At 39.6% G+C, this 12221-nt stretch overlaps 1 protein-coding gene across 1 annotated transcript in view; it reads left to right on the top strand.

Annotated features, from left to right (window-relative positions):
- The window catches only part of LOC140212316 (A disintegrin and metalloproteinase with thrombospondin motifs 16), a 201243-nt gene that overhangs the window by 80071 nt on the left and 108951 nt on the right, over window positions 1-12221 (top strand). The window contains exons 5-7 of the mRNA XM_072283017.1: window positions 6411-6610; window positions 10526-10609; window positions 11965-12124. Coding sequence (XP_072139118.1) covers window positions 6411-6610; window positions 10526-10609; window positions 11965-12124 — 444 coding nt within the window. The remainder of the gene's footprint in view (window positions 1-6410; window positions 6611-10525; window positions 10610-11964; window positions 12125-12221) is intronic.

Here is a 12221-nt window from a genome sequence, read left to right as displayed (position 1 = left end):
AACAGAGTGACCAAGATTGAAGTCAATACTCTAATATCTTATACAAGTGCAGCATAACATCCCAACTTCGATACTCAAAGTTGCAGACCAGACTGATGAAGGTCAGTTTGGCAAAAGCCACTTTCCCCATTTCATCTAGCTGTGAAGCTACTTTCAGGAAACCATGTATTTGCATTCCTAGGTATCTCTCTTCTAGAGTATTCCCCACGAACCTACCATCCTCTGTGAAAATCCTACCCAGGTTTAAATTCCCCAATTATAACAACTCGCACTAATCAGAATTAAACTCCATTTGCCGTTCCTCAGCCCACTTACTCGGCTAATAAAGATCCTGTAATTCTGGATAACCTTCTTTCCTGTCTATGATACCACCTATTTTAGTGTCATCTGCAAACTTACTAACCATGCCTTGCACATTTTCATCCAGATTGTTGATATACAGTACTATGCAAACGTCCTGGGCAGATCTCTATAGCTAGGGTACCTAAGATTAATGCACAGTACTGTGTTTGTCAATGTGGAGCAGAGAGCGAGTTTGTAAATCTGGTGGGTGCAAAGGATGTTGGGAATGGCGAGGGTGAAGTGCAGCGGGAGGGGTATGGGACAGATGACAGAGAAGGAGTGGCAGGGGCAGGGCGTGACACAGGTACAGACACACCCAGCCCTGAGACACTAGGCAAGTTCATTTGATTGCAAACAATTGGTTTATTGATCATTACAGAATGTCTCCCTGGTGCTTCTTATTCCCTCCTATCTCCCTTCCCCTTTTCCCAACCATGATTCCCCTCTCCCTGACCCCTAACCACTCCCAGTCCAGAATAGACACCCATATCAGAATCAGAGTTATCATCACTCACAATCAGAGTTATCATCACTCACATATGTCATGAAATTTTTCTTTGTGGCAGCAGAACAGTGCAATACGTAAAATTACTGCAATACTGTGCAAAGGTTATAGGCAGCCTAGCTATATACTATATCTATGTGCCTAAGATTTTTGCACAGCACTGTAGATGACAAACAACAATGGGCTGAGCACTGAGGCACACCACAAGTTACAGGCCCCAAAAGACAACCTGCCACCATCACCCAGCATCAGCTCCATTCAGTATCCAGTTAGCCCGCTCTCTGGGATCCCATGTGATCTAAGTTTCCATAGAAGCCTACCAAGAGGAACCTTATCAAAGGCCTCGCAGAAGCCCATATCGACCACATCTACCACACTTCCCTTATTAACTTTGTTGGTGGTAACTTCTTCAAAAAAATCAGATTCGTGAGACATAACCTCCCACGCACAAAGCCGTGCTGCCTATCCCTAATCATCCTTTGTCTTATCCCTCAGAATCAGCTCCACTAATTTGTCTACCACAATGTTAGGCTCAGTGGTTCCCGAGGTTTTTCTTTGCAGCCCGTCTCAAATAAAAATGCAGCATTAATCTTCCTCCAGTCCTCTGGGACTTCACCCATCACTAATGATTAGATTAGATTAATGATGACGCAAGTATCTCAGCCAGGGCTGCTTCAATTTTCTTCTCCAAATTCCCCCAATGTTCTTGGAAGTACCTGATCAGACCACAGAGAATTATCTACCGCTATACAGTTTATGATCTCAGCTCCTCCTCTCCCAGTCTCGGGTCCAAAGTTAAGGGTAGGAGTCGATGGCTTAAAAAAAGGGTTGGGATCCCCTGGCCTCTTTCAGGCATATTGACTTCTCTATTCGTCATGACTTTCTCCATAGTAAAAGAAGTTATTGCTTATTAATTTAATAGAAGGAAAGATTGTTTTTTTTCTATAATTAATTGGTTTGGTAAGGGAAAAGCAATCGCGGTTCACTGAGGATTATTGAAGAACTTAACAGTTGATGGTTTGCTGCAGGATAAATAAATACAGGTGTTGGTTGAAAACGGAGCTGTTCTTGTTTAGTATAGCTGGATAGTTACTCACACAAGACTAACGAAGTTACCATTTATAATTGAAATTGCAAATAACTTAACAATATTATTGAAACAGAAAAGATGACACAACTCTTAATGGTGTCTTTTTTTTAAATCTTCCAGAAAAAAATGTTTAAGTAAAAGTTACTTGATTTCTGTTCAAGAATCACTGTTGTCAAGTAATTGTCCTGTGGCTTTGCAGAATCAGTATCATTTTTATCTTCACTGACATATGCCATGAAATTTATTGTTTTGCTAAAAAAAAAAATCCAGGTCTAGTCAGGCAGCAACTGTGGAGAGAAAACATAAGGGTTAAAATTTTAGGTCAGCAGCTTCTTTACTGATTTGAAACGTGAACTGTGTTTGTGTAATGATAGATGCTGCCTGGCCTGCTGCTTTCAGTAGTTTCAATTTTTATTTCAAACTTCAGTGTTATTGCATTTCACTCTTGTTTGTCATTAGAAGTTGATTTAATGAACTTTACTAAAATACTTGATTTATATTTACAGAGCAATGAGAGGTAAAGTAAGACTGCATACTGCTTAATATTTTGCACTCATGCATTTGATTTTTGTTGCAATATGAACCTGGCTGTTATTAAGAAATGTATTTTCAACAATAATGTCAAATAGAACACAAAAAACTAGTAGTATTTGCCACAGTAGAGTTGGAATTGCTTCACATCCCAGAACTCCAAGATTCATAACTTGACCAGAACGAAGGCAGAAACTGTAATTCAATATGGCTAATGAAGGACATGAATGTTTATAATCAGATATTATTTGTAACATAGGAGAGTGATGTTGAAGGTAGCTTGTGATAGAATAGGAGGTTAACCAGGGAGTTTCCACGGAGACAGACGGACGGATACACATACGCACAGACAGACACACAGGCACAGATGCAGACACAGACACATGGACTCATAGACAGACACACAGACAGACGGGTGGACTCACACTCAGATAGACACACAGACTGATAGTCCGACTCACACACAGACACTCATAGACAGACAGACTGACATGCACACAGACAGGCGGACTTACATGCGGACAGATAGACACACTTTCTTTAACCTATTCTTCTGAAGTTTTCAAACTAGTGGCAATTTAGAGCTGCTAATTAACTTTCCAACTCCCTCCTGTTTGGCGATGTAGGAGGAATCAGAGCATCTGGAGGAAATCCCTGTAGATCCAGGAAAAACATGCAAACACCACACAAACGGTATGGGATGTAATGCCCCCATCCTCCCAATCCACCACAGCTGGTCCAAATTGACAAACTAGATGCATTAAAAAGACCAGGTGTCATTGGAAACACATTGGTTTAATGTAGTTATCAGATAAGGGTGATTGAGGGGTTAGTACTGATTTGAATGCTAGGCGAATATATGGCCCAATCCTAAATCCATCTTCTAAAATGCAATTGGTTTTGTCGTCCTGTGGAAGGTAATTACTTCAGACTTCACTATCGCATTTGCTGGAACTTAATTCCCATTTTATTTTGGAAGAAAACTCAAGTTTGTTATTCATTCAAAGTTCCCATACAAAATATATTCCTTTGTCGTTTGAACTGTGAAGACGATCTCCTGGACATTATTATTGTCAGTACTTAGTTCCTTCCAAGCACAAGTCAAATGACACTTGCTTGATCAGTATTGCTTGGCTGTGTATGTCATCATCACTGTGCGACTGGTGTTATAGCTGAACTGTCCTGTTTGACTCCTTTGTTTAGGAGCCTTGCCCACACAATTTATTCCAGTATGAGAGGAGCAAAATGGAAAGGATGCAAACAGCCATATAAGGGTAGAGTGGGTGAACAAGCAACTACACAAAGCAAGCTAAGAGACGCAGAAATAAAGGGAAATGATTTTTGAATAATACAACATTGAATTCTCTTTATGCTGAATTTCAAAATAATCTGTTTTTAATGTATAATTAGTTTATTTTCTGATTGGTATGCTAGACAGTTATATCACACAGACATCTAGAATTATAATTTCATTATAATAGGAATAAAACTTTAAATGTATAGAAAGGCAGCCTTGATAAAATGCAAACATTTCTGTCTAGCAATGGGACAAAATTTGAAACCTTCCCTACAAAATAAATTGGCTTAATTTAGGTTGAAAACTGGATTATAAGCAAACCGCGAAGGCATATGCATTCTGATTTTCAACCTATGGAATTACAATATATTACACCTTGTGCAACTCATAATATATTGTTAATTCTGCAGGTTCAGAATCAGAATCAAGTTTGGTTTCACTGACAAAAGTCGTGAAATTTGTTGTTTTGCGGCAGCATCACAGTGCAATACATAAAAGTACTATAAATAATAAATAATTTAAATAAGTAGTGCAAAAATAGTGAGAGAGTGTTCATGGGTTTGTTCATTGTCCGTAAGAAATCTTCTAGCAGAAGGGAAGAAGCTTTTCCTAAAATGTTGAGTATGTGTCTTCTGGCTCCTTCACCTTCTCTCTGATGGCAGCAATGAGAAGAGAGTATGTCCTGTGTTTCTTTTATACTATTAAAATGAAGAAAAAGGAGAAAGATAGTGAATTCAAGATAAGAATAACAGAGAGTACATCTACAGACATAGAGTCAAAGAGCACTAACCACAGAAATAGGCCCTTTGGCCCATCTAGTCTATGCCAACCTGATTGTCTGCCTAGACCCATATAGCTGCACCAAGACCTTATTGCTCCAAAGTCCTCCCATCCACGTACCTATGCAAACTTCTCTTCAAAGCTACAACTGAACCTGCAACTACCACTTCTGCTAGCAGCTTGTTCCACACTCAAAGATTCAATGACTGGAAGTACATTTCTAATGAAAGTATGTCTGCAGAATACAGCTCTGAGGTTCGTCCTCCTGCAGGCAGCCACGAAACAAAGAAACAACATGAGACCCATTCAAAGAAAACACACGCCAAAAAAACTCAAATCAAGCAAACAGTGAAAAGGAGCAAATCACACACAAAATATTTAACATCCAAATGTAGGGTCCTTGAAATGGGCTAGGACTGATGAAGGGTCACAGCCCGAAAAATCAACCATTTCCTCTTTTCCATAGAGCCTGCCTGGCCTGTTGAGTTCCTCCAGCATTTTTGTGGGCATTGCAGTTTAATTTAGCGCTGTGTTGATTGTTGACTGTAGGCCGCAAGGCGTCCCCATCAAAATTCCGCAAAATAAAAAGTTAAAAAAAGAGTAACCAGAAACACACATGCAACATGAACCGCAGAATCCTCTAAAAATCATGTCCACTACACAAGCCACACCGATCGAACCCTGCCCAAGACCCAAGACTCCTGTACCTTCCTCCAGCTGCAGCAAGTGAGAGGGAGAATTTCCTCCCTCTGAGTTAAAAAGTTTCCCCTCAGATTTCCCTTAAGTATTTCTCCTTTCACTTTAAAACTGTGACCTCTACTCTCACCCAAGAAAAGGGAAACAGCCTGCAAGCATTCACTTGTTGGTGAAATGAACGATAGAAGGAAGAGGGAGAATATCTGACAGGCATATAAGTGGATAAGACAAAAGGTGTGTAGTAAGAAATCATGAAAAATTAAAGTCAGTGGTGGTAAAGGATTTATTCTTCGGTCTGTCGATTTTCATGCACCTTCCAGTGGATACCAATCACCATACCTTCAGAGGGCTCTCTGTTTATTCAGAAGAAGCTTCAGGGAATATCGTTCTCATTGTTTTTTCTACCTGTAATCTGAAACATTTAATATGTCTATTGGAAGCAATGGTAACATTAAAAACAACTATATGGTGTACATTGGTTTTCAATCTACATTTGGCAATTTTAATAAATTTCTTCCCCAAGCCCCTCCATTCATCCTTCTGTCCAATTTAACTCTCTCCAATTCTTACCTCTGTTGCCTTTCCACCCATCTTACCCAGTTCTCCCTCTATCTCCCCACCTTTCTCTTGTCCCCCCCTCTATCCCCACTTCCTGCTCCCCCTCTCCCTCTCCCCCCCTCCTCCCCTCCCTTGTTTTCTTGCTCCTTTTCTTACTCTCTTCTCTCTCGCCCTCTCTTATCTCCACTCCCCTGTTTGAGCACAACAATTCACACCTATGATATACAAAAAGCTACAATATACTTAAAGTAGAGTTTGATAGTCTTTTTTAATTAGTAAAGGGATTGAAGATTACAGGGAAATGCAGGAGAATGGGTTGAGAGGGAAAATAAATTAGCCAGGATTGAATGGTAGAACAGACTCGTTGAGCTGAATGGCCTAATTCTGCTCCTGTAACTTATGGTCTTATGGTTTTACGATCAGCAGATTCTGCACATTTGGTGCAAGACCTCCTCAGTGTAATCTCTGTTTTTGATCTCAATTAAATTCTATTTCAGCGTGGAAGCCAAAAGAGAGAATGCTGAATAACGCACTCTTGCTACACAGAAAATACTATTTAAAGTTGTCTTGTGTGCGATTTACTAGTAACACTGTAATGTCTCTTTCTGCAGATATGCCCAAACCTCCAGGAGCAGATATGTATATCCTACCAGATGAGTATGCAAGCTTGCCTAGAAACAAACGTTCCTTGTTTAAAATGCGTAAAAATCAGAAGCTCAATGTGGAAACACTGGTTGTGGTCGACAAGAAGATGATTGAAAACCACGGCAATGAAAATATCACCACCTATGTCTTAACTATACTAAACATGGTAAGGCTGAAGGCACTTATATTAACTTCAACCGTCAATGTGCCTGTAAGTTGAGTTGGTGCACAGTTTTCTTCTTCACCACCCAGATACTAAAGAAATAAAGTTGACTGTCGACTTATTGTGGAACTTCTGTGATTTTCATCCCATCAAAATTTGAAACAAATTGGTCAAGGGTTTTATAATCAGCTATGAAAACTTATTGCCCAAGTTTTTATTCCGTCTGGGTAGCTTCCAACCTGATGGCATGAATATTGATTTCTCCTTCTAGTAAAATATTTTTCCCTCACTCTCCCCTCATCTTCTATTCTCTACTCTGGCCTTTTACCTCTCCTCACCTGCCTATCACCTCACTCTGGGTCCCCTCCTCCTTCCCTTTCTCCCATGGTCCACTCTCCTCTCCTATCAGATTCCTTTCTTTCCAACTCTTTATCTTTCCTACCTACCTGGCTTCACCAATCACCTTATAACCATCATCTTCCTCCCCCCGCCCCACCCACCTTTTTATTCTGGCATCTTCCCCCTTCCATTTCAGCCCTGAAGTAGGGTCCCAGCCCAAAACATCAACTGCTTATTAATGTCCATAGATGCTGCCTGACCTGCTGAGTTCTTCGAGCATTTTGTGTGTGTAGCTTTGCATTGCCAGTATCTGCAGAACTCAATAGACAATAGACAATAGGTGCAGAAGTAGGCCATTCAGCCCTTCGAGCCACCATCACCATTCACTGTGATCATCCACAATCAGTACCCTTTTCCTGCCTTCTCCCCATATCCCTTCACTCTGCTATCTTTAAGAGCTCTGTCTAACTCTTTTTTGAAAGAATCCAGAAAATTGGCCTCCACTGCCTTCTGAGGCAGAGCATTCCACAGAACCACAACCCCCTGTGTGAAAAAACTTTTCCTCAACTCCGTTCTAAATTGCCTACCCCTTATTCTTAAACTGTGGCCTCTGGTTCTGGACTCCCCCAACATTGGGAACATGTTTCCTGCCTCTAGCGTGTCCAATCCCTTAATAATCTTATATGTTTCAATCAGGTCCCCTCTCATCCTTCTAAATTCCAGTGTATACAAGCCCAGTCGCTCCAGTCTTTCAACATATGACAGTCCCGCCATCCTGGAAATTAACTTCGTGAACCTACGCCAACCCCTTGTGGTTATGATTTTATGATTTTCCCAGGTACCAGCAGTTAGACTTGAACCATTTCAAACCAAGATGTATGCAAAGAGTTTGTTGGGGCTTACTGTTAGTACCTGGTATAAATTTACATCAAACTTGAATTGCATGACACCAAACCATTGTTGTGCAGTATCAGATTTTTCCCTCTATTTCTTATCAAGACAAATACAGCTTAGCCTCACATCTGCACACTGTACTGTTCACTGCAGTTGTTAAAGAAGCAAATTCTTCAAGAGAGTTTGGTGGATGATTGAAAAAAGTAACAGTGAAAAAAGGCCCAATGGGAGAGTATAATCTTGGATTATTCCAAATGGTTCAGGAGGAGAAAATCATTACGTAGCAGCAAGTAGGATGTTTCTACACCATAGTTTAACAGAATAATCATGTCCTTTTACCCGTTATTGTGGAAAAAGGTATATGCAAGTCACTTTCAAATATTGAGCAACTCACATAAAATGCTGGAGGAACTCAGCAGGTCAGGCAGCATCTATGGAGGGGAAGAACAGTCACCACTTTGGGCCAAGACTGTTCGGACTGGAAAAGAGAAGGGATTAAACTGGAATAAGAATGTAGATGGAGGGGGGAAGGAGTACAAGCTGGAAGGTAATGGGTGAAGCCAGGTGAGGGCTTTCAAATATTTTCTAAAGATCACAATTTTTTCTAGGACTCTGTTATTCTTTTCCAGCTTGCCACTACAGAACAATAATGTATATACCCTATTTTTAATATCTCTTTTGTAAATGACTGGGTTCTTTAAGATTCCAACTGTACGTTGTGAAATCACATTACACTAGAAGCTGCAATCCATTTCCAAAGCATTTTTCTTATTGATAAATAATTGCTGGTTAGACCTGGGATATTCAAAACTTTTTGCCTTTATTTCACGTACCTTTATCAGCTAATATTCTGAACTGTGAATGACATACAAACCCTGTTCCAATAATGTAACGCATAATCGGGGTTGACCATGATTTAGGCGCCAGGCCACATTGAAAAGGTCAGGGTGAGGGACGGGCCATTTCAGCTTGCTGTTCCGCAATATTTACTCGGCTCTGTGCTGAACTATGGGTCTCGGGCTGTCCTCGTGGATGTCAGTTCAGAATGCTTTTTGCTTGCTGTTATTGTTTGCATGATTTGTTTTTTTTTCTTTTCTCTGCACATTGGGGTGTTTGACAGACTTCCTTTGTGGATTCTTTTGGGTTTCTTTGTTTTGTGGCTGCCTGCAAGGAGTCACGTCTCAAGACTTTGATTAAAAAGTGTACTTCAATCTTTTGAACTTTGCCCCCTTCAATACTGCTGAGGTGCTCTTTTTGTCTGTGGTTACTTTTGTTGAAAGCTTTAAGACCGTAAGACCATATACCATAGGACGTAGGAGCAGAAGTAGGCCATTTGGCCCATTGAGTCTGCTCTGCCTTTCAATCATGATCCTTTTCCCCCCCGCCTCAGCCCCACTCCCCGGCCTTCTCCCCATTTCAATCCACTGCCTCATTGGAATAGTTGAATGTTACAGGTCTAAGGAAATTGATCAAAGACGCAGAAGTAATACTGAGATCCAGGCTCTTTTGTTTTTCTCTTACTACCAGATTATCTGCTTGTGTAGACAATGGGAAGAGCAAAATAACTGCTGATTTATCCCTGAGAAAATGGTCATTGTAGTTTAGAATCAAATATTGTTTGAAACATGACTGTAATTTCAGACCCATGTAGCAGAACCATCAACCTTCAGGATTATAACTGTATACATTTTTATATGCGAAGGATTTATTTGTCTGCCTCAGTGAATAATCTTAAAGGTTTAAGCACACGTAAGTACATTTTGTACAACCGACCATGTATCCAGTGTAGTGACCTTTTGCAAAATTACCTAAGCTACATGCTTTAAAGATTTGATCAAGCATTTCAACACTTAAACAGCAGACATTCAAAACAAAAAGCAGAGTGTCTGCAGTTGTGACGTCAACTACAGTTCTTCAGTAACTAAAGTTGTGTTGTTGTAGTGCAAACCCTTTTATGATGGAAAAAGTCACATCAAACAGTTCACTTCTTGTGTCGACATGGAATGAAAATGTGTGATATTGTAACTAAAAACCTCAGTGTAGTGCATGTTGAGGTGCATTTTTAGTTGGAATATTTATACGGTCCCTCAAGTGTTGGCCAAAACAAATTCCTTATCACAATAAAAGGTGGCACTCAACCCTATCGAAGGAGGCCACCGTCACTTCACCTTCAAAATTGTGGCATGTTTTTAAAACTGTTGATTCAACAGCAATTTTAATTCGTTCCTGAGAAGGAATACAGGGTAGGGTTGCTCTGCTACTGGAGAGGGAGGGGATGGGTTGGGTGAGAAAGCCCCTCTATAATTGTGGTTATATACCACCCAAGCGGGCAGTTGTGCGACTGATGTGTAGGAATGTAATGGAACAGTATGGAAAGTATTGACTATGGCTGTAAAAAATGAAAAGGTTCACAGTCTTTTTTTACTTGCAAATAAAATTTATTTTGAAAACGATATATAAAAAAATTGAATCACACTTGAGTGCACTCTGTTTGGTGATTGGCATCACTAATTCTCAAAGGCATAGAAACACATCCTTTAGCCTAGCAATCAAATGTCCATCTATATCTTTCACGTAAAGCAGAGTTGAAAAATAATTTTTGTTGTTTTTTGGTGTTTCATCATTGAAGAGTGCATTGTCTTGCAGACAGTGGCATAAACCTGATTTTTTTTTTACCCCATAAAGGTATCCACCCTGTTCAAAGATGGCACAATAGGAGGCAACATAGATATTGTGATTGTTGGGATGGTCCTTCTGGAAGAAGATCAGGTATCCATTTCAAATTCAATAATATAATATAAAACTTTATTTGCATGTTGACAATTAATTCATACAAGTGTGATGACTTACAGATCCACTAAACTCCAATTTCCATTCCTTTTAATCACTCCAACAGTGCTTTCAACCCAAGGCCCGGAATCTTGTAACTATGCACAACAGTCAGGGTGTTACAGTGGGTGTATCACTAGATAAGCATTAAGATTTTGGGATCCAGAAACATGAGTTTAAATCCCATGATGGAAGCTGAAGAAATTAAATACTGTATAAGAATTTAAATAAATCTGAAATTAAGGAGGTGGTATCATTGGTGGTTGTAATTGGATCAGGAGAGTCCATCAGAAAATGAAATCTGCTATTCAATAGGTTCAGAATCAGGTTTAATATCACCGGCATATGTCGTGAAATTTGATGACTTTGTGGCAGCAGTACAATGTAATATATAATAATACAGTAAAAAAAACTGAATTACAGTAAATGTGTATATAATATATATATTTATATGCTAAATTAAATACAGTAGGTAGTGCAACAATAGAAATAAAAAATGTAGTGAGGTAGTGCTCATTGGTTCAATGCCCATTCAGAAATTGTATTGCACCTATTCTTACCTGGGCTGGCCAGTATGTGACCACAGACCCACTAGAGAGATTGATTCTTAACTGTCTCCTTAGTTCGTGTTAAGGAAAGATAGTAAAGCATAGCCACTTCTGCCCATGCCTTGTAAGTAGATTTTTTAAAAAGCACTTTGATATTCTTTTGTAAAAGTCAAATAAAATTAAATATGCACTTGTCGTCCTGCATGCTTTGCTTACTTGATGATTGTTGAGCCTTTCTTAATCTGCTACCTTTGCAACTTCCATTAGAAATTCAGACAAGGCCAGTTTGTATACTTCAGCATTTATCATGAAATCAAAACTCAGCATTTACAGACCCAAAATGCTAAAGGAACTCAACAGGTCGGGCAGCATCAATGGAGAAGAATATATTGTTGGCGTTTTGAGCCGAGATATTTCATCAGAGTCCTGACAAAGGTTCTTGGCCCGAAACGTTAACTGTTAATACCTCTCCATAGATGCAGCCTGATTTGCTGAGTTCATCCAGCGTTTTGTGAATGTTACTCTGAATTTCTGACATCTGCAGAATCTCTTTACAACATTTACAGCATTTATGGAACACTGAGGTATTCAATAAACATTAAAAAATTGTTCAGACACCTTGCTGTCTTCATCACAGTATATTTGACACATCACAATTTCAGTAGTTAAGCAGGAAAAGATGTGGCAGGTGGGCCTGTGATCTCCTTTGAACTCATATATTTTCTCCTTTGCCTTTTTCTTCTACAGCCAGGTCTTTCTATAAATCACCATGCAGACCGCACTTTGAACAGTTTCTGTCAGTGGCAGTCGGGATTGGTGAGCAAGGACGGTAGTCGCCATGATCATGCCATCCTGCTGACAGGCCTTGACATCTGTTCATGGAAAAATGAACCTTGCGATACTTTAGGTGAAATTAACTAATTTTGAAATATACATGAAAAAAAAACATGAGAAGTTTTTATATGAAACATTTGCAGAGTTTGTCAGTCAAACAGGATAAAAGG

This window comes from Mobula birostris, chromosome 19 (genome assembly GCF_030028105.1).
Source record: "Mobula birostris isolate sMobBir1 chromosome 19, sMobBir1.hap1, whole genome shotgun sequence".
Taxonomy (NCBI): Eukaryota; Metazoa; Chordata; class Chondrichthyes; order Myliobatiformes; family Myliobatidae; genus Mobula; species Mobula birostris.
Note: the sequence above shows the minus strand (reverse complement) of the source record. Positions and strands in the feature narration are given on the sequence as shown.